Source organism: Lucilia cuprina, chromosome 3 (genome assembly GCF_022045245.1).
Source record: "Lucilia cuprina isolate Lc7/37 chromosome 3, ASM2204524v1, whole genome shotgun sequence".
Classification (NCBI taxonomy): Eukaryota; Metazoa; Arthropoda; class Insecta; order Diptera; family Calliphoridae; genus Lucilia; species Lucilia cuprina.
Window position 1 is genome coordinate 29,110,744 of NC_060951.1, and position 23,148 is coordinate 29,133,891.

The window sequence follows — 23,148 nt, forward strand, 5'->3', positions numbered from 1 at the left end:
CTGAACTAGAACTGAACTAGAACTGAACTAGAACTGAACTAAAACTGAACTAGAACTGAACTAGAACTAGAACTGAACTAGAACTAGAACTGAACTAGAACTGAACTACAACTAAACTAGAAGTGGACTAAAACTGCAACTGAAATTATTAATTAAATGGCAAGGTACAACAAAACTCACTATAGCACATACATATATATTTCCAATAGGTCGAGATTTCAATATAATGATTCAGCAACTGTACAATTCAGTGTTTTTCAACATATCTGCCTCTCGTCTATCATTCTTTCTTTCACTTTTTATCATGAAAATAAAGAATTCAAACACAATTTTAATTGAAAACAAATTCCATTGTAATGTTTTTTATAGTACTTTTGTCATACCTTGAAAGATGTGTCAATAACTTTAGCGGATTACTATTTCACAAATTTTGTAATAATTTTATTTAATAACAACTTTTACATGTTTTGCTTTTATTTTCTATTTACAGGCTTTATTTAAACACAACATTAAACTTTTTTTTCTGAATATTTTCAACATTTTAATAGAAATATTTAAAATGTTTACTCATGGATTTTTTTTACAACAACAACAACAACAAAGTTAATTTAATAACTCAAATATAAACTTTAACTAACAAAACGATAAAACGTTTAAAGTCGAAGTGTTAATTACAAATAAAATTGTTTATAACGCAAAGAAACAAAAATTAAAAAAACTATTTTAACCTTTAACTCCCTATTATCGTATAGAAAGAAGAAAATAATTAAATATATTAATACTACAAATATACAATTAAATATTAAACATAAATGTAGTTACTAAGTATCAAAGTTTACTTAATTTAGTAAGAAAGAAAATTATTTTGTTTAAACAATTAAAACACTTAAAACTAGTAACAAACAATCAAAGTAACTAATATGATTATATTGATTATTTGCTTATTTTTTTTTAGTTTAGTTGATTGTCATAACAATTAGAAGTTTATTAAAGTTTAGCAAAGAAATTAAGAATTGAATGCAAATGAAAAATATAGCAAGTAAGCGTACAATTGAAAGTTTATACATTGTCATATACATACATACAAAAGTTACATTTAAGAAATAATTTGTAAAGTTAAATTTAATTTGAATTCCTTCTCTCAAAAACTCAAGTAAAAATTGTTATTCACAAATGAAATCTCATTTAAATTTTAAGAAATTTGTTCCATTTATACAACAACAAAATTAAGGCCAAATTTTTTTTAAAAATCTCTTATGAATTAATTGAAATCTTATATACTTCGTAAGCTTATAATTATGATATTATTATGAATATTTTTTTATATATATTTTACTCATTTTTATTAAAGTAATTCTTAAACAAACAAAAAAACTAAATCATTGACTTTAATTTCTTGATAATTTTAAGTGACTAATTATTGTTCTTTTGTTCTTGATCAGTTTTTGTCACTATTTGTTAACTCAGCAAAAAAAACTATACATATAATTAGTTTATATTTTTTTAATTACAGTTTAAAGTCTAGCTTTCGCTTCTTGGTTTTAGAATTACTTTTTGGTAAAATATTATTTTTATTTTTTTTTCTTTGTACTACATATTTTTTTTTTCTATTTTACTTTATTCCTACGTGTGCAAGAACTAATACTACTACAATTGTTTTTGCCTCCGCAACCTATAAACAAATTGTATTTATAATTAATTTAACAACAAGAATTGTATAAATATTAATTTTAATCAAATTTATTTCCAATATATCTATCTGCCCAAAAATTGTTTAATACCATTAGTAATAATAAAACAAAAAATGCTGTGTGTATATGAAATTGAAATATTTTGTGTTTTATTTATTTCTCTCTTTTTCAGCGTTTTATTGAGTTTAGAGCATTTATGTCAAATCAAATTCCACTTGTTTTCTTTTTCCCTAAAAAGGCGGCAAATTCTCAGACGACGACATTTGCCCCTAGAGGTTTTAAAACTTCTTCTAGTAGGAAAATATTTTTTTAACACTGTCTTTAAAATACGTATTTTTAAAAACTTTCCTGGTGCAGTTTCCTTAAAATTTCCAAACAGTGTTACTAAGGGATGTTAGTTAGTTGCAGTTGTAACAACTTAAACTATACAATTTTTAATCCGGGAGTCCTGAGTTTAGGTCCAAGCCAAGAAATTAAGATACTTCAGTAGGATTAATTCATAAATCCATTGGGCTAAGTGAAGTGGGGTGATCATTACATTTGAATATGAGGTGGGTGTCATAGAGACACTGACCACATGCTGGGCATAAAAAAGTGACGGTGCAGTATATGCGGGACCAGTGGGCGTTAAGGCTGTTGCTCAGCGGCAGGATCTTTTTTATTTCTGCTATGTGCGGTTGGCCTCTACCTCCATGAACGACATTCATGCGGTAACTTAAAACTGCGGTATTGATGGTGTCTCTATGAATGTGGTTCAAAGCCACTGTATACTAACTCCGATACTAGATAGATAAATAGATAGGTAGATAGATAGATAGATGGATAGGTAGATAGATAGATAGATAGATAGATAGATAGATAGATAGATAGATAGATAGATAGATAGATAGATAGATAGATAGATAGATAGATAGATAGATAGATAGATAGATAGATAGATAGATAGATAGATAGATATATATATATATATATATAGATAGATAGATAGATATATATATATATATAGATAGATAGATAGATAGATAGATAGATAGATAGATAGATAGATAGATAGATAGATAGATAGATAGATAGATGGATAGACAGATATATAGATAGATAGATAGATAGATAGATAGATAGATAGATAGATAGATAGATAGATAGATAGATAGATAGATAGATAGATAGATAGATAGATAGATAGATGGATAGAAAGATAGCATGTTAGTAAGTAAGGCAGTTAGTTAGTAAGTTAGTTAATTAGTTAGTTCTCTTATTCTTCTTTTTCTATTTAATCTGTCGTTTTATCAATACTAACAGCCTACAACTCTACCTAATAACTGAAGGAGACATCCTCCTTAGGAATGTAGATGTAGAATAACATTACTCCCTTAATGTGTATATGATTCTAGGTTCACTGCTCTTCTTAGATTTCACACAATTGTGTCCTTAAACTCCAGCATAGTATCATCACACAGATCTCAAACTTATACTACGGAAGGTTTTCTTATGTTGACGATCAGAAGTGTTGGTAATTTAGAAAACGTAAATTGCTGACAAACAATATGAAGATACCATTAACGGTTTACTCATTGAAATCTTCCAAAAAAGTTGCGGAGCTTAATAAGATTCTAACGATGCAAAAAATAGTATTTGTAAATGTTACCAAGTGTAAACCATAAATCGAACTTGAACAAAAGGAGTTTTTAGATATATCTCCCGTCACATTACCTACTTTCATAGTCCTCGTTACACCGAAGGGTTTATTAGCATTCATCAGGTGATTTTGTGAAAGCTTTCGTACACTACTTAAGCAATATTCCGGATGTAATATGTATGAGGTCTTGATGGATTCGTAAACCGATATTATACATTTTCAATACCAAACGCCATTAATAGAGGAAATTTTCAGCTTCTCAAACAAGTCAGACATGGTTTGATTGCCTTAAAAAATTAATAACATTTATATACAAACTGATTGATTCATTTCAATTCTTCTTAAGAACTGATAAGAAAAAGACGAAGGAATATAAAAAAAACAAACAATTAACCATAAAAAACAATCCCATTAACATATTGCAAACTGCGATCATGCCAATGTTCATTTAATAATATTCTACTGATCACGTCTCTAGTACATTTAATTAAATATGTATAGTAAGAATTTTCTGATTAATTGTAATTTTCTTAGAAATTGAGAAAATCAGTTGTTCTCGTATTTTATCAAGTTGTTCGGAATATCGATAAGTGAATGAAGAGATGAGCGTGAATGTATCATAGTTTAATTTAAATAGGTTTTTTTACTCTTAAGAAATATTTCATTTACATATGAACACCTCTCGGCTCCGTCAGTTGTGAGGGAAATAGGGGGAACTTTTTTTTTTGCTCTAAACTGTGAAAATACCCATTGCCAGAGTGTTCTAGTTAGAAAATGAATGAATGTCTAACAATGAATATTATTAAAATGTTTCTGTAGTCTCGTATACTAATTTATTTTCCGTTAATAACATTGACCTTTGAACATAATTTTTTTAAAATAACGCTCATCAACAAAACGTGTAGAGGAAATGGTTTTATAGTAGTAACGAATTTCAGGATAGCTATGAAGCTAATCTATTCTATATATAACACTTGACATTTTGATCTTTTACTAAAACGACTAGCTATACCCAGTGTGCTTCGCTACCCTCATCGTAATGGAATAAAATAAATATCATTATTGTAAATGTATATATATCTGCAATATCAAAAATTTCCCTTTTAGAGAACTCTTTAAGTTTGATTTTATTATTCTAGTCTCAATATTACAGAAAATTAGAAAAAACTGTTAAAGAACGAAAAAGTACCAGACAGTGCCTTTTTATATATTTTCATTAAATCAGGATGACGCATGTTTAATTTTCAACCAGAAACCAAAAAAATCGCATAAAGATTTTTATACAATCTGGAAGCTACATGTCCAATTTAATGTTTTTAGGTTCAATATTATAGAAAATTCGAAAAGTATTAGTAAAAGAACAAAAAAGTACCAGAGTATGCTTTTTCAATTTTCGTTCAATTGAATAACTGCGTGTTTAATTTTATGTTTATATATTCAATATTTTAGAAAGCTCTTAACGTACCAGTGAAGTACGAAAAAGTACCAAAGGACCTATTTTATTTAATTTCATGTTGCTAAGTTCAATATTATAGAAAATTCAAAAAATACCAGAAAATATTCTAGTTTAAATTTTCATTTCCTCAAGACCCTGATTGCTTTTAAAGATTCTAATTAACTCCGGGCTCCACATGCTTAATTTCATGTTTCTAGGATCAATATTATAAAAAAACACAAAAAGTACCTTTTGAAGAACGAAAAAGTACCCTTTTATAGGTTCTCACTTAATCCAGGCTCTAAACGCTTAATTTCATGTTTCTAGGTTCAATATTATAGAAAATTTTAAATGTACCTTTTAAAGAACGAAAAAGTACCAAAAAGTCCCCTTTTATAGGTCCTCACTTAATCCGGGCTCTACATGCTTAATTTCACGTTTCTAGGTTCAATATTATACAAAAATCCAAAAAGTACCTTTTGAAGAACGAAAAGGTTTCAAAAAGTCCCCTTTTATATGTTCTCACTTAATCCATACTCTACATACTTAATTTCATGTTTCTAGGTTCAATATTATAAAAAAATCAAAAAGTACCTTTTGATGAACGAAAAGTCCTCTTTTATAGATTCTCATTTACTCCGGGCTCTACGTGCTTAATTTCATGTTTCTAGGTTAAATTTTATAGAAAACTCAAAAAGTACCTTTTGTAGAACGAAACAGTACCAAAAAGTCTCCTTTTTATAGATTCTTTTACTCCGGGCTCTACATGCTTAATTTCATGTTTCTAGGTTCAATATTATACAAAAATCCAAAAAGTATCTTTTGAAGAACGAAAAAGTACCAAAAGTCCCCTTTTATAGGTTCTCACTTAATCCATCCTCTACATACTTAATTTCATGTTTCTAGGTTCAATATTATAGGAAATTAAAAAAGTACCTTTTGAAGAACGAAAAAGTACCAAAAAGTCCCCTTTTATTGATTCTCATTTACTCCGGGCTCTTCATGCTTAATTTCATGTTTCCAGGTTAAATTTTATAGAAAACTCAAAAAGTACCTTTTGTAGAACGAAACAGTACCAAAAAGTCTCCTTTTATAGATTCTCATTTACTCCGGGCTCTACATGCTTAATTTCATGTTTCTAGGTTCAATATTATAAAAAATTCAAAAAGTACCTCTTGATGAACGAAAAGTCCCCTTTTATAGATTCTCATTTACTCCGGGCTCTACATGCTTAATTTCATGTTTCTAGGTTAAATTTTATAGAAAACTCAAAAAGTACCTTTTGTAGAACGAAACAGTACCAAAAAGTCTCCTTTTATAGATTCTCATTTACTCTGGGCTCTACATGCTTAATTTCATGTTTCTAGGTTCAATATTATACAAAAATCCAAAAAGTACCTTTTGAAGAACGAAAAAGCACCAAAAGTCCCCTTTTATAGGTTCTCACTTAATTCATCCTCTACATACTTAATTTCATGTTTCTAGGTTCAATATTATAGGAAATTAAAAAAGTACCTTTTGAAGAACGAAAAAGTACCAAAAAGTCCCCTTTTATAGATTCTCATTTACTCCGGGCTCTACATACTTAATTTCATGTTTCTAGGTTCAATATTATAGGAAATTCAAAAAGTACCTTTTGAAGAACAAAAAAGTACCAAAAAGTCCCCTTTTATAGATTCTCATTTACTCCGGGCTCTACATGCTTAATTTCATTAACGAAATAAAAATTCTATTCCAAAATGATGCAACATCGTAGTGGGAGCCCGTTATTACGTATTTATATGTATAAGTTAATAAACCAAAATCAATGTTTTATGAAAAAAGTACCAAAATAGGTACAATTTTCACCCCTTAAACATCCGAATAACCAAAAAGTACTAAATTTGTATATTTATTTTTTCGTCAAGTTATGAAGGAGTCAAAAATATTGTTTGAATGTTCACTGGTTTAAAAGATACATGGGGTGCAAAAAAAGTACCAAAATACAGTTTTTACCCGTTTATTCCCTAAAGGGGCCGAAATTGAAAAAAGTACCAGACACCTGTCCGCTTATTTTTTAAATGAACGACGATAAGCTTTAAACTATTTTTGTATCTTTTCTAGTTTAGGAGATATAAGGTTACCGATTTTACCCGTTTTTACCCTTTTTTGCCCCCTAAACATTCGAATTTCCAAAAATCCCGTCTTAGTGGATCTATTTGGTGGGAGACCAACCCCCTGTCCAAATTTCAGCTCTTTAGCTTTAACCGTTTAGGCTGTGCGATGATGAATCAGTCAATCAGTCAGTCAGTCAGTCAGTAACGTTAGAATTTTATATATATAGATTAAGAGTTGCATACAGTTGTAGTATAAGGTCTAGACTTGCGTTACTATAAAGTAAATTTCAATAATTGAATAGCTTTTAAAAATTTACTATATAGTCTATAAGTATGAAGATCATGGGTTCGATTCGCACCAGTTACTCTAATAATGAGCATAAGAGAATTGTTTTACTATAAACTAAATTAGAATGTGTAGATAGCTTTGAAAATTTCACAATATATAGTCTATAAGTATGAAGATCATGGGTTCGATTCGCACCAGTTACTCTGATAATGAACAGAAATGTATCCAGTTGATGAAAATGTAATAGAAGGCTAAGACAAGTGGTCAGATCGTGGTTTCGATATCTACTCTTTTGCGGATGACAGCAGTATCTGCCATTCTTATTCATTCAATAATAGGCCAAGCCCTCTAGAGATTGGAGCAATATAAATGAATGGCTTAATCACGACTTGATAAAAATCTCTGAATGGGTTCGTGTTAACAGAGTCGATTTTAATGCCCGTAAAACTCAATGTTATTTTTTAACACATAAACGCTTAGAATATTAAGGAATCAGAAACTCTTGATGTTCTGTGCATGAAAATTCAGTGCGATGTCCGCTATACTAAACACGGTTTACAAGTGTTGAAAGAAGCATTCAAGTGTCTCGGTTTTTTGAAACGCTGAAAGACATACTTCACTCCATCTGATCTTCTCACTATTTGCACCACTTATATCCGACCGAAAATGGAATACAAATCTCATGTATTCGAAGTCTGTTTTGGAGCTACTCGACCGCGTACAGGAGAGGTCGAAGGTACTTATCGGTGACAGTAGGGTATCCATCTCTATTGATTCACTGGAGCACCGTCGCAACGTGGGGTGTATTTCATTGTTCTATCGATACTACATTGGAATGTGTTCATCTGAAATTAGGGAACGTGTTCCCGATACCCGTATATTCTTGCGTAACACACGTCCTTCATCAAGAACACACCCATTTGTGGTAGATTGGCCAGTGAACCGCACAACACAATTCAGGGAAATTTCATTCTTCAGCCGCACTGTTCGTATGTGGAATAAACTTCCTGCAGAGATATTCCCTGCCACTTTCGATATAAGTAGATTTAAATCAAATGTCCACAAACGAACTAACTAACTAACTACCTACCTAACTAACTAACTAACTAACTAACTAACTAACTAACTAACTAACTAACTAACTAACTAACTAACTAACTAACTAACTAACTAACTAACTAACTACCTACCTACCTACCTACCTAACTAACTAACTAACTAACTAACTAACTAACTACCTAAATAACTAACGAACTAACGAACTAACTAACTAACTAACAAACTAACTAACTAACTAACTAACTAACTAACTAACTAACTAACTAACTAACTAACTAACTAACTAACTAACTAACTAACAAACTAACTAACTAACTAACTAACTAACTAACTATCTAACTAACTAACTAACTAACTAAATAGCCTACAACTTAAACTGTACAGAATTTTAAAAAATTTTACACTTTCGTTAATAAGTTTTGGTTACATTCGAAAAAGTGGACTCCATCTAATAACTGTATAAATCGTACGGTGTACAAAACCGGAATTAACTATATATAAGTGTCTAGATTGTTTTCAGGCTTGTAATAATAATTCTTATTACTGTCATGTATTTTTAAAACATCAACTTAGTATTATTAAAAGTAATTAAAAGCAATATTTAAACGAAAGATTTTTTTAACAGATGCACACACACACTCACTGATTATAAACAAAAAAATCGTTGAAAGTTTTAAATTGTACCTGTTTTAATTATTAGTCGTTTAAAATTATAAACTCGACCTATCAAAATGCCAGCATAGTAATAGAGTTTAGACGAAAACGTTAAAATAATTGAAGTACAAAAAAATATATTTAATTACAATTTAAAATATTAACTTTTTTATCTAAATTACTTTAAATGTCAGAATTTATGCAGTTTTAGTAATATTGTAGTATATTTCACAATATGAAAGTTTAACCTTGAATAAAAGTTTAATTGATCGGCTAAGCTGAGACAAAATAAATTCAGGTTGAGACGTCATATAGGATTAGGTATATTGGATACGTTTACTGATAAAGCGGTTGTTCCATACATACATCAAAAAGACCTATTCTAATGTGCCTAAAGTCCACTTGGTTCTTTACTGGTTTTCGATGCATCAAGCTTAAGGTTTTATCAAGAAAACGGCTATATTTTCTGCAAATGTCCAAGAAGTGCAAGGATCTAAAATCAAATATATATATTTTTGCGGACAATGTACCGATATCAAGTTTCGTATATATCAAGGGATTCGTATAACCCAGACGTCTTGTAAACTGAAAAATAAACTAAAAATACTATGATAATAGTCTGTAACTCAGCGTGACTTAATTTTGCCTCCAAAACTACTTCTCTCCACTATTAAAAGATGAAGATCCACTTATCTGTAAACCAAAACAAAAACGTGCATTTAATAAAACGTTAAGATTAATAACAAGGAGAGTTTCTCGGAATAGCAAAGTTACTTACCGGCAATAGACCCCAAATCAAAATATTCCGAGAAGTTTAGTTTATAACTCCGAAAAGACTAGTAGCACTTCTATGCCCTCGAATAGCGGGCTTATGAAGTGAGCAATCAATTTTTGTCCTCAATAAAAAATTACTTTTTGCAACCAATTATACGATCAATTTTAGTTCTCAATAAAAATCTACTTTTTGTGAAGAAAGAGGATACTTAAAACATTCATATGTATATTCATATGTACGTATCTAGAACCCCGAATATGAAAAATGGCGAACAATTTTTGTTCTCAATAAAAATCTATTTTTTGTGAAAAAAATGTAAAAGTTAATTTCAATCGGAAACAGAGGTAATCACAACAGATATGTATTTTATCTGTGGTGAACGCCTACCTATGAAAATAAGAATAGAATAGGGGAAAGATCGGAGTATTGCAATACCTCTCAATTTATCTTGAAGTCGTTTGACGGGTTCCTCTCTATATAACTATATTTGAGAAGTTTTGAAACAAATTATTACCAACAATAAATGCAAATAGTTTCATTTACGACAAGCATTGCGAAAGGAAAACTAGTAAGTCTTCCGTAAAAGTCCCTCTACAAAAGACATACTGACGATCATCATTAAGTAAATTGTTGTTCAATTATAATCATTTAAACACAACTTAATAAACCGACTAAATATTATGTTAATTGTTTACCTTACCAAAGCAAAGTCCATTGTAAAATATTTTATACAAAATCGAAATTATTATTATTTATAAAAACAATAAAATTTATATTTGTTGTTTTTGAATTTAAATATTTTATATTTTTTTATATCAACCAAAAACGACAAGATCATAGGTAAATGAATTTATACAAACAGATTAAAAACTGTGTATATTTAACGAAGGTCTCACATGATTTGTTTAATGCAAACAACGTAATCTGTTGGATGAGACACTGTTTAACAAATTGGTACACATTACACCGTATGGTACATGTGATCTAACGACTAATTATAGTAGAGTAGATTTTGTCAGGTCAGATAAATCACTTTGTTTGAAAATAATTTTTTAAAAATGATTTATTTTAAAGCAGTTATTAAGAGGAAATGTTAATATTTATAACAGTGTTACATAGCTTAATGCCACGCAGTGTAATTTTTTATAACTGATTATGAAAAAATAAATAATAGAAAAAAGTGTGATTTTTTTTGTTGCAAAAATATTTATCAAATAAATAAAAAATATTTATGTCCAGAAATTAATTGCGTGTTTATTGTGAACAAGTTTGTTCTGTAACGCCTTTAAAAAAATAGAATTGAGATAATAATGTTTACGTCTGTGAAGAGAAGATGTAGTATCTTTGAGAATTGTATCTGAGACCTTTTCAGATTTAAGATGAGATAGAGCAATAAAGGTGTGAACAAACTGGAAACACAAGATTCAGCGTTTAGAAGGAAATGCTTTACGTGAACACTTTTCTTGTTGCCGTATTTCACAATGGCATTTTGTAACCACAGGGTGAGCTAGAGACCCACTACTGTCCCCGTTGAGATCTTGCTAGAATACTCATGTGGCAAGTTTTGTATCTCCAAATACCGAAATTTCCTTGAGAACTAGATCTATATAAACTCTGACCACCACTGTGCCGTTCCAAAACATTAGAGATGTTTGGAAAATACATAGATGGAAAGGACACTATTGATTTGGCAACACTACCTAGTGACAGTAGGCCCTTTTACGAATCCATCTAATAAAACAAAAACAAGATCTTACAGACAAAAATGTATAGAAAAATAGGTATGAAAAGGGTCAACCCTGAATATGCTCTAAAAAGAGAGGAAAATTTCAATGTTGATAAGATACCGTACTTCCATAACCATTCAATCCAACACACAACAACTTTTATCCAAAACTCTTAAGAGAAAACAGCCGACATATTCACGTTAGTATGTAGGTTTGGCAAAGTCTATGGAAGTCCGGTGCATGTTTCATTAATAATAGATCCCATCTTGGTGTATTACAATCCGGGAGTATAGAGGTGCCACAAGTAGTCTAGTCTGTCGGGACTATAAACTGGTGATGTCAATTCCTCGGATTGTCCATGGTATGATTTAACATGGGGTCTAACCAGAGAACCACGTAATCTTGTACTACGAGTGGCTAGTTACCCGCAGGACTATGTTGTGGCTGGTCAGTTGGTTGATTGGGATCCACGTAGTGGCTGTTGTTTAAACCCTAGTATATATGTATATGTAAGTGTATATGATAAGGGATGGATGTAGAGGTTTGAAAAAAAGGTATCATACAGAAGAGATAGCATTAAATTTTTCCTTCCTTGTCCAGGTATATTCAGAGTAAACTCTGTTCATACCAGAATTACTACAGTGTGTAAGACCAAAGTCTCGGCTTATTTGACGAATTCGTACATGTGCATGGATCGGACCTGCGTGTAATATACACAAGGGGGCAGTGGTGAGTTGTTTATTATACCACAAAAGTACCACCGTAAGATAGGGCTACTCGCCAGACACTCACAACTTCAATCTCTTCTCGCGATTTGTGTCCCACCTCAGTCATTTCGTATAAAACGTTGGGATCTCTTCAATAGCCGACGAGAAGAGCAAAGTCGAAACTCTGCTCTGCGAGCCACTGGTTCAAAAGAGTCAAAAGATTAAAAGGAATGCTCCGGGAATTGGCACCCGGAGTTTATCAAGGAGGTGGTTGGAAGTTAAGATTTTCCATCAAAAATAGTTCGTTTTTTTCTACAAAGAAACTCTGAAACAAACTAATGTTTCGGGAAATATACTTTTTTTGGGCTCAAGACACTGTAGGACAAGATAAAGTGAAATTAATATAAAACTCTAAGATCTATTATTTCAAATTGCGATTAACCGGTAGATAATCTTCCAGTTAAAACTACATATAAAATAACCAGACAATGAGAATATATACAATTATTCCAATACCCAATCTCTTGAATACGAACACAATAAAACAGAAACACTCCTAATAATCCCATTCCAATTTTACTCATTACTAGATTTAGCAGTAATGTGTGTGTCATCAAGCCAGCTGTAAGACCAAGTGCAGCATGTGGACTTTGTCCGGCTATATATAATATATATACATTCATAAAATTCTATTTATTTTAATCATTATCAATTATTTGTATTAGGCAAAACATATACACGTACATATTTCAATATATATAGTGTTTAAAAGTAACAACGAGGGTTATTTCAAAAGTGGAGTATATTCCGTTACCTAAAGGTATTCTTAAAAATGTTATCATTTACATTAGAGTTTTGATTTTGACTGCATGTTAGTCTCATTATGAGAAGACCTATTATGCTGGAGGTTCGGTAGTTCTTGACCTCTCTATGAGTTTTATGTAAATCCTAACAAAGAAATGTAAAATTTTCTATAGAAAATACTACTATGATATGAAATTCCTATCAGACATTGCTAGGGAAAACTTTAACACAGAGGCGCTCTGAATTATCTCATGACTACAAGAAGCCAATCTCTTATAATACTTTTAATCAGCATTTTAGCAGTTATCCTTATCCGTCAATTGAAGAGCTTTATCTGCCTAGAAATACAATTTAAATCTAAATAACATTTGTGAAATATGTATCCCGATTTGGACTTAATAACCTAAATACCCCAATTCATTAGATCGCCATAATTTTGTTCTTTGTTTTCATTTTGTTGTTGAAAAAAAATTAAAAAATAAATTCGGATTTATTTTATTTAAATGTCATTGTCATATATTCATTATAATTCCTTAAAAAATAAACAATTACATCGTTTAACTATATAATACTTAGTCAACCAACAAGTTGAAATGTACTTGAATAGTTATAGAACTTGTAACTGTTTGTGTTTTGTCGGTACTTGACTTAATGTGAATGAATTCATTGTCTTGAGCTTAAAATACTAATGGAGGAATATGGCTAAAATGAAATAAACATAAAACAAAAGATATTGGGTGATAAAATGAAGGTGTCGAAACCACCCTCTAGCGACTTTATATAAGAAATACGTAAGTAAAAACATGATAAATAATAAATATGAAAACAACTGTTGCATAAAATATGGAACATGGTAATAAAGATTTGAAAAAATAACAAAATAACAAATGATTCAATATACATAGTTAAAGACCTGAGCATCAGAAGCCCTTAAATTTCAACGAACCCATAACTGTTGATAGTTTAAAAACTTTTAGCACCTAAAGATCCTTCATAGATAAGTGATAATAATAGACATGTGTCGAACAAGCTTATATTATTAAGAGAACATATACATATGTATAATCATTATTGGAAATGGAATAGGTGCTAGCGTGTCATTCCGGAGGACGTGGTTTCGATTCCCACTCTTCCTACTGATGAAATACGTATCAGATATTGGCAGGCCTTTTTTAAACTACCTATCTATCTATCTATCTATCTATCTATCTATCTATCTATCTATCTATCTATCTATCTACCTATCTATCTATCAATCAATCTATCTATCTATCTATCTATCTATCTATCTATCTATCTATCTATCTATCTATCTATCTATCTATCTATATATCTATCTATCTATCTATCTATCTATCTATCTATCTATCTATCTATCTATCTATCTATCTATCTATCTATCTATCTATCTATCTATCTATCTATCTATCTATCTATCTATCTATCTATCTATCTATCTATTTATCTATCTATCTATCTATCTATCTATTTTTCTAACTAACTAATTACCAACCAAAAAGTAACTACGAATGTAGAGCATTTGGAGAGGATAGTGAACCTCTGGACCACTTCCTTTGCCTCCGAAGTTAGATCTAGGCGGAAATGGTGTTATTCCGTAAATAACCGTCCTCACTGACACTGAGTGGAAAAACTCTTAGGAATAAAGTTTAGGAAACTGAGTTTCTGAAAATAATACATTCGGTGAACAATAATAGACTTTGGTGGCAGCAGCAGTATTTTGAATATTATGTAGCGATGGTCAGAAAAGGCGTGCTTGTTCAAAACTCTCGAATGCTAAATTTCGTTTATAAGCTATTCTGAACATATAGTTATATCTAATACTTCTTCTCTGATTCCATTGACAAAGATAGCTTTATTACCTAAGTTCAATGTGATCAAGTCTTTAGTATTAAGGAAATCTATTAGGGCTTCTTCTCTGCGATGGATGTTTGTACTAACCCAAGCTACATGGGTTCTTAATTTTTCCTTGTGCCTCTTCAACCAGTTTCATCTGATCCGACGTTGGTGGTAGTGTCGGATAATCGAAAGGCAAGTAAACAGATACAAGGTATATATTGCCACGACCTTGCTTCAGCACCACTGCATCCGATGTGGATAATCCTTAAGTTCTTGTGACATAAGATACATGTTCTCGTTTGAGACCCTGTATCAGAGTAAAAAAGTTGAAAATTAAAGAGGTTTAATCCTTGTTGCGTATCGTCCAAGGTTCCTGAATTAAAGTTATATGTATCTTACCTGTATTAATTATAGCCATCAGAGCGTTGGTAGCTGTCTTGTTCCGATGGAGATTTAAAGTTTAAATTTTTAACTGCTTTCTAGCCAGTTGGTGGCTCCTCCGATTGGCTATTAATTACTAAATATCTAACTGACTACTTAATCAACTATGTTCTTACAATTATATGTTTCACGTCCCAGTGTGCAAGTTATAAATAATTTATTTTCTATATTTCTAAAGTATACTTTTAGGATTTTGTATTTTCATTCACCGTTAAAGGTTTTCAATTTTAGTATTTGTTTAAACATATTGTTTTCCCCTTGTTCATTTCCGCCCAATAACTTATTCAACTATATTCATACATATAAAATTAGAATTTTTATTTAATCTCAGTTTTGTTTTTTCTTAAATTTCATAAACGTATAAACTCTCGTTTCAATGGCAACCACAACTTTTAACAATCATATTTTTATATTTCTTTAAATTAACATTCTCTTCGTTTAGATGATAGAGCACGGGCAATGCACCCAAACGTGTTGGTGCACAACATGGTTTGGGTACTTTTTTCGGTTCCAATAGATGTACCAGTGTCTGGACTATAGCATGATTGGTAGCATTCATATGAGCATTAAGGGGGAAATTACACTCACCACTACAATAGTAGGCGCCATAGCCTTCGGGTGCGATAATCCAATCCTGAAAAGAGGAAGAATGCTGGAGGTTACTTATTGTTAATTATTTTATATACCGGACCGTCCTGACAGTGCATTAGATAAAAAATGGACTTTAAACTGACTTCATTCCTAAGTCCAAAAACTACACTTAAAGAAAATTAACGAATTACTTACACGCCAACCCAAATCTTTAAAATCAATATACAGTGTCTGCATTTGACAGCTGCGAACACTCTCACTGGGACCATCGATTAATGGATTCACAATATCGGTCTTCTTGCGACGACGAGGATGTGTATTACGCTTTTGCCGACTATGACGTTTAACAGTTTTAATAAGCTGCAATTGAAACGATAAAGGAATTAGTAAACGTTTTAGAAAACTCTTAAAGAAATACCAAAACCCACCTCAGGACCCCGGAAAAAGCCAATCATAAAGGGTTGATATTCATCATCTCCCTTGGGATGCACCAAACCAATATCATCAAGTTTTACTTCTCTATCGGGTTTTGCAACAGCATGAGCTCCTATATAGATGCCTCTATTATCTTTAGGATCCTGAAGCCAAGCACTTAAGCCCTCGGTAACATTCATTTCCAACCAACCCTGATAGTCAGCGGTGGTATTGATCGAGGAAAGAGCTTCCAATTCTCTCTCATGGCCATTGGTTTTAACAATAGAATATACGGTAATGGTAAATTCCTTGCCAGTTGTTGCCCATTTGCCCTGAGAGGGATTTTGATACATGCGCAATTCGGCCATCATAAGGTAATTATCGTCGGGTACATCACTAACATCAAACCACAAACGACGTCCATGTTCATGTCGTACCTCATCGACATGGTGGTCTACAAAAAAATTTTAAAAATAAATGAAAAGGAATGAGAAAAATGCTTAGTAATCTTAAAAGGAAAGAAAGAAATATGTTTTTTTTTAAGCGCCAGCTTTTAAAAATCCTAAAGAACAACAGAAAAAAATTAAAGAATAAGTGCTGGACGAGTAGGCGGTCTTTTAAACGAACGTCTTTACAGACAATCAGTCTGTTTTTAAAACACAACATTTAAACTGGTTCAAGCTGTGCTTAAAATGAAATCTTCTCCTTCTCATTTCATATTAATGCGCATGTGTGTGTTCATTCCTTCTTGGAATATTGTTCGTTCAGATACACAGGTAGTAGAAGAAATCAGAATCGTAAATATTGTGACTCAAACAAAAAAAGGCGCCTAAACCTTTTAGTATTTTTTTTTTAAGTTGCTTACGTCTTTTTTTTATTTTATGATCATTATTTTATGGACCATAATTGAGTCATTATCAATGATAAAAAATAATTTGTGGGCTATTAGTGCAAAGATAATCAAAATGAGGTAAAAAGAAAAAAGTGAAATTTCAACTTCAAATTCAGTTATAGTCCTAGTCCAGTTCTAATTCAGTTGTAGTTCAGTTCTAGTTCAGTTATAGTTCAGTTCTAGTTCAGTTCTAGTTCAGTTCTAGTTCAGTTCTAGTTCAGTTCTAGTTCAGTTCTAGTTCAGTTCTAGTTCAGTTCTAGTTCAGTTCTAGTTCAGTTCTAGTTCAGTTCTAGTTCAGTTCTAGTTCAGTTCTAGTTCAGTTCTAGTTCAGTTCTAGCTCAGTTCTAGTTCAGTTCTAGCCCAGTTCTAGTTCAGTTCTAGTTCAATTCTAGTTCAGTTCTAGTTCAGTTCTAATTCAGTTCTAGTTCAGTTCTAGTTCAGTTCTAGTTAAGTTCTAGTTCAGTTCTAGTTCAGTTCTAGTTCAATTCTAGTTCAGTTCTAGTTCAGTTCTAGTTCAGTTCTAGTTCAGTTCTAGTTCAGTTCTAGTTCAGTTCTAGTTCAGTTCTAGTTCAGTTCTAGTTCAGTTCTAGTTCAGTTCTAGTTCAGTTCTAGTTAAGTTCTAGTTCAGTTCTAGTTCAGTTCTTGTTCAGTTCCAGTTCAGTTTTAGTTCAGTTTTAGTTCAGTTCTTGTTCAGTTCTAATTCAGTTAGGGTTCAGTTCTAGTTCAGTTAGGGTTCAGTTCTAGTTCAGTTCCAGTTCAGTTCTAGTTTAATTCTAGTTCAGTTCTTGTTTAGTTCTAGTCCAGTTATAGTTATGAACTATAGTTAGGACGCAAAAAATTCTGAACATCTTTTGGTTTGAAATTGTTTTTTTTTTACTTACTTTTATTTAAAAATGTCATTATAATATCACTTTGATCAATGGCTTTCTTATCGAGATCAGTTATAAAGTTTTCTTGTTCCTGAAGATCACGTTTTGAGCGCACCAAGGGCGCCGGTTCATCATTATTTTCCTCTTCCTTAAGGCGATGATAAACATCCAGGAGAAATTGCGGTGCTGATTTTCTTTAAAAATAACATTAAAAAATAATTATAACTAAACCTTACTAAATATTAAATTATATAAAAATTTTGTTAAATACAATAATATTTTTTAACACTCTTTGTAAACATTTTCAAAGTATCAAGTTAATAATAAGTAACAAAAATTCTTCTATCGAAATGTTTATAATATTGTTTTAATGTCAGAGCTTATATACTTTGAATAATAAACATTATATTTGTTGTTTAACATAATTTTGCTTTAAACTTAAAGGCTCCATTTTGTCTACGAATCAATTTTTTTTAAATAAAAAATTTGTATTTCGTTTATGTATCAGATAACATGTCAAATGGTGTTAAACAGTAAGTAAAATGATCTTGTTAGATTAACTTGGTATGTACACTTAGTCTTTAGTTAAAAATTTCACAATTTCTTCCATAAAACCGTTAAGGTGAACGAATAAGAACCGAATTAAAATAGTGATGATAAAGAGAAAAGTTTAGCGAATATTTTATAAATAAGATCAGGAGAATATCAAAAATCGATAGATCGAAATGATCCGATGCGTTAAGGCAAACATTTTTTTTGCGATAAAACCATTTTTTTTTTCAAAAACATATAGATTTAAACTAATCTACAACAGAGGGTTATTTCGTAAGTAAGTTGGTAATGTTCTTGTCTGTAAATGCCCCTCCCCCCGGGGCATTTTTCCTTGATTTAAGACCCACATCTTGGTGTATTATAATTTTAGGGTAAAGTGATGCCACCACTACCTCTAGTCTGCCAGGACTATAAACGGTGTTTACATTTCACTCCCTGGCTTGTCCTTGGGTGATTTGAAAAGGGGTTTAACCAGAACACCACATAATCTGTTACTACGGGTGGCCTGTTGCCCGCAGGACTATGTCCTGTCTGGTCAGTTGGTTGATGTTGTTTCGGTATTCACGTAGTGAATATGGTTTAAACCTAAATCGCGAAATATAATGTTTACGATAAATTTCTGTCGTTCCTAGATTCTAGGAGCGGTACAAATTACAGAGCATGTGGTGGGTTCGAATTCCTCCAGAAACATAGTGATATAAGTCAATTTTTTGAATCAGATGTATGTTAAGATTCTCCTTTAGAGGATGTAAGTAAACTGATGGATGTGCTGATATACCGATAGGATCTTATCTACAATATTAGAATAAATTTAGAACGATCTCGGAAATTTGGGGAAAAACAGTAAATTTTTACTTTAACTCTTTTTCAAGGATCTGAGAGTTTAAAAAGTTAGATGGTAAATAGAAATAGCTACATTACTCATCACAGGGAAACCCTTTGTATAACTCCAAGGAGATTTTGATAGCTTGTGGTAATATACCGATATGATCTTATCTACAATATAAGAATAAATTAAGAACGATACGGGAAAAGTCCAAAAAAACAGTAAATTTTTACTTTCACTCTTTTTCAAGAATCTGAGAGTTTAAAGATCACTGAGAAACCTTTTGTCTAAATCGTAGGAGATTTTAATATCTTGTTTTTAAACTATAACATACTACAGTGGCACTCAGATAATTCGTGATCATCAACGTTATAAGGGAATTGCCTTGCTACGAGTACTTTCGGATCAACAATTGGGAACCATTGATTTAAAGCTTTCAAAAGCAAAGATGTAAAACTTTTAGCAATATTATGATGTGCGAACTTAATGATCGTTTGGTTATCGATTGTTTGTTTCCATACTTTAACATATTACAGCGGGCACTGTGATTCTTCGTGATCATCAACGTTATAAGGAATTTTCTAAATTTTGAAAAGTTAAAACCTATTCACGTACCCTATAGTATTTTGCTATGAGTCCTCAACAATTGGGAACCATTGATTTAAAGCTTTCAAAAGCAATGTTGTAAAACAATAAGCATAATTATGATGAGTGAACTTTATGATCGTTTGGGTCGTGTGTCCACCCGGATAACAATTAATTTCCTTGTATCGCAATGACTTCATGGTTGATTTTTGTAATAAATGTGGTTTAAGAACCAATTTTTCTTCCTTTATACTCTCATTTGTCTCTAAATGTGCTCGTATTGTGTGAGACTTAGGAATGTGAGGGCTCTGATCTACATGATCCATTTGAGAAATTGCTCTGTACATAAGCGTTAATGTTTTATACTAGTGCCAGCAATTTATAGGCACATATGATACAGAATTTGACTGGCTAGGCGAAGATATTAGAATCCTTGATGACTGTTTTTCAAAGCTTGACAGTCTTTTCGAGATCAGTAGACCGATCATATTGAAATGAAGGACAATATTATCTGAACTTTATGTGGGAAGAAAGACAAAACAAAAGAACTTCCTTGGATTATTCGGATAAAAGAGAAAAGAGAGAATAAATATTTTGCCAATCGATAGAAACAACTTTAAGATATTTTATAAAGAAAATGAGATGGAAAAGATTCTTAGGACTGGTTTCTTACTCCTCAGTTAAACTAGGCTTAACTTGCTGTTAGATTAAACTCGGAACGAATTTAGGCGAACTTTAACCGATGGTTGTGTTTTTCAGTTTTAGATTTAAGCTCAGTTTACTTTGTTAGTATTGCCAACTTTTCACTAAAAAACATAAACAATGAACAGCTGTTTTTGCAAACAATACTTTTGTAAAATGAAAAATTTTGGAAAAATGTTAAATAAACATTTAAAACTATAATTAATGAAACAAAACAAATCAGAAAATTGCAATTTACTTAAAATATTATGTTTTTGTTGTTCCGAAATCATTGTTTTATTGTTTTTGTTAATTGTGTTTTCTCACTTATAACTTGAGTTTAATTGGCCAATTACACTCAGTTAAACTAAGATAATAAGTAACTTTACTGATAACTAAAAAACACGAAACATATATTATACCAGGTTTAACCAAAGAATGAAGATTATCTTTATCAGAAAAACTCGCCCTTAGAGTAGGTTCTTTCCAATCTTAACATTGACTCCTTAAATAATAAAAAAAATCTGGAAAATAATAAAACTCTAACATTTACCCCTAACTTACCTTAACGACAAATGACTATGTTTCCTTCGCGGACGTTCGGGTAAACCCAAAAACTCCAATATTTCATAGGAAGCTGCCACTTTTTCCTCCTCATCTAAGGTACGATGCATTATAGTTTGATCGTGACCATTATCAACATAAATACCCGATTGACTGGCACTAACCAAAATACTGGACGGATTATAAGGCGCCAAACAGCTGAGTAAAACTGTTAGAATAATTAAACAAAACAAGCGGGCGAAGGAAGGTGTTAAAGCAATACGAAATTGTGCTGTTAGTTTGCTATAGAAAGACATGTTGTTTGCTGATTTGCTGGAGTGAGAGTAAGTTTACTTTTATAACGTACTGTTGATTTAATTGCGAATTGATTGTTTAGGTTGTTTAATTTTTAATTACATGAATTACAAAAAAATAAACATGCGGACGAGATATGTAATGGGGAAGGAGAGTTTTCTTTTTCTTAAGGAGCAGTTGTTTAAGAATTTTATTTGTAAGGTAATCTTTTAAACGATTTTATTACTTGATCAGCAATAATTAACGTTGAGAGATTCTTATTTTTTGGTTTCTTTTCAAATTGGCGCTTGATGAGTTTGAGGATTGATGTTTGTTTACATTTAAATAATTTCAACTATTTAGTGTTTCACTTAGAATACACTGGAAAAAGTGATCATTTATTTTTGTTTTCAATAAATTTTTTTTTTTTGTTTAAATGCTGCTCACGTTCCACTGATGAAAGATGCTCCTAATCACATAAAATACATATTGAATGTGGCGATTATAATCCAATATATACTTTGACCAGATCACAGGCCGGCTGGTTAGCAGTAGTTGTGGTAGTGGCCACACTTGCCACACTTCTCTGGAAATTTGAGGTTTTCTCTCTCTCTCTCTCTCGCTCTCAATTTTCTTACACCGGTCAGTAGTTTTTTCAAAAATGTTGAATGTACTCTCTGCCTTATACTCTCCGGAGTGAGTACAAGAGTAGTGATCGTAATCGTCGTAATAATACCAAACAATACCACTTGATATCAAGTGTGTGCGCGTTATTAATGTGCAATTAACTAGAAATTATATTCTTCTTGATTTTGTATATAGTTATTGTGTATATTCCACACAATTTTGTTTATTTTTTTCGTATTTTTGTTGTTATTGTTGTCGTTGCCGATCAGTATGAAATTGTGGAATCTGCTGGTGGCGGGTGTAAAATGGAGGTTTAAGTTGTAGGGTGTGATAAAAAAAACAAATAACAACAATATAATATTAATAATAATAATGTTTTTATAAACAAATTCCTTTGATATACTCAAACTGCTCGATCAATTTTAAAATCCCGCACTAAAATCGTAACTATGAAAACGTGCGAATATGCGTGTTAATTGCTTTTAATTGTTATTTTTAAAAAAAATATTTTCTTTTTCCACTTTTTCCCCTTGTTCAGCTGGTTTTAATTATTTAAATTAATTAACTTATGAATCTTATTTTGTTTTATTTTTAGCACTTGATTTCAATACTTTAAACCAGGCCTGCAAAAATGCCAAATTTGACATGTTTGAAAAGAAATATGGATGACAACAACAACAAAAAAACAACTCCAATAAACTGGTTTTTTTTTAAACTAAATACTCTAAACGAGTATTTTTTTTATAAATCACACACTTCAATACCATAAAATTATTAAAAAAAAGTTTTAGTTATTCTTTAAATTTTTTAAATAATTTCCCACTTTCTTTTTAAATTATTTTGCGTTTTATTTTTGTCAAAAAAAATTGTAGTTTGATTTTGTTTATTATAGATTTAAGAAGAAAAAAAACAAATTCTTTTATAAATTTAATTTATCCGTTTAATAAACTGCAACCCGTGCATCACTCGCAAAGCTCTTGATATGACTGAGATTATTTACTCGTTTTTACTCTATTACTTACTAATACCACAAAATGAAACTACTAAATACTACTACTTTACTACTCATACTACTACTGCTAACTAAATAGTACTTTACT

The 23,148-nt window shown here is 31.1% G+C and overlaps 1 protein-coding gene and 1 long non-coding RNA gene across 3 annotated transcripts; both read right to left on the reverse strand.

Moving 5' to 3' along the window:
• Positions 1-1,544: 1,544 nt before the first annotated feature.
• On the reverse strand, positions 1,545-3,651 carry LOC124419035. 2 transcript variants are annotated; one of them, XR_006940349.1, is made up of 3 exons: positions 3,409-3,651; positions 3,007-3,304; positions 1,545-2,473 (listed from the first exon to the last, which is right to left on the reverse strand). It is a non-coding gene; the product is annotated as an uncharacterized LOC124419035 (long non-coding RNA). The 2 variants fall into 2 exon arrangements; XR_006940348.1 differs by having other exon boundaries at positions 3,405-3,651.
• An 11,816-nt stretch (positions 3,652-15,467) lies between these two features.
• LOC111684570 (protein 60A) lies at positions 15,468-22,821 on the reverse strand. Its single transcript, XM_023446766.2, has 5 exons — positions 21,149-22,821; positions 17,953-18,134; positions 16,194-16,633; positions 15,961-16,125; positions 15,468-15,808 (listed from the first exon to the last, which is right to left on the reverse strand). The coding sequence occupies exons 1-5, from the start codon at positions 21,442-21,444 to the stop codon at positions 15,548-15,550; spliced, it is 1,344 nt and encodes a 447-aa protein (XP_023302534.2). The 5' UTR covers positions 21,445-22,821; the 3' UTR covers positions 15,468-15,547.
• Positions 22,822-23,148: the final 327 nt, after the last annotated feature.

What these genes read in the sequence shown, in the direction of transcription:
- LOC111684570 (XM_023446766.2), bottom strand. Translation starts at nt 21,444, where the DNA reads ATGTCTTTCTATAGCAAACTAACAGCACAATTTCGTATTGCTTTAACA. An exon ending in AATGACATTTTTAAATAAAA is followed by an intron (nt 16,634 to 17,952) that starts GTAAGTAAAAAA and finishes ATTTTTTTGTAG; the next exon opens with ACCACCATGTCGATGAGGTA. An exon ending in TTAAAGATTTGGGTTGGCGT is followed by an intron (nt 15,809 to 15,960) that starts GTAAGTAATTCG and finishes TCCTCTTTTCAG; the next exon opens with GATTGGATTATCGCACCCGA.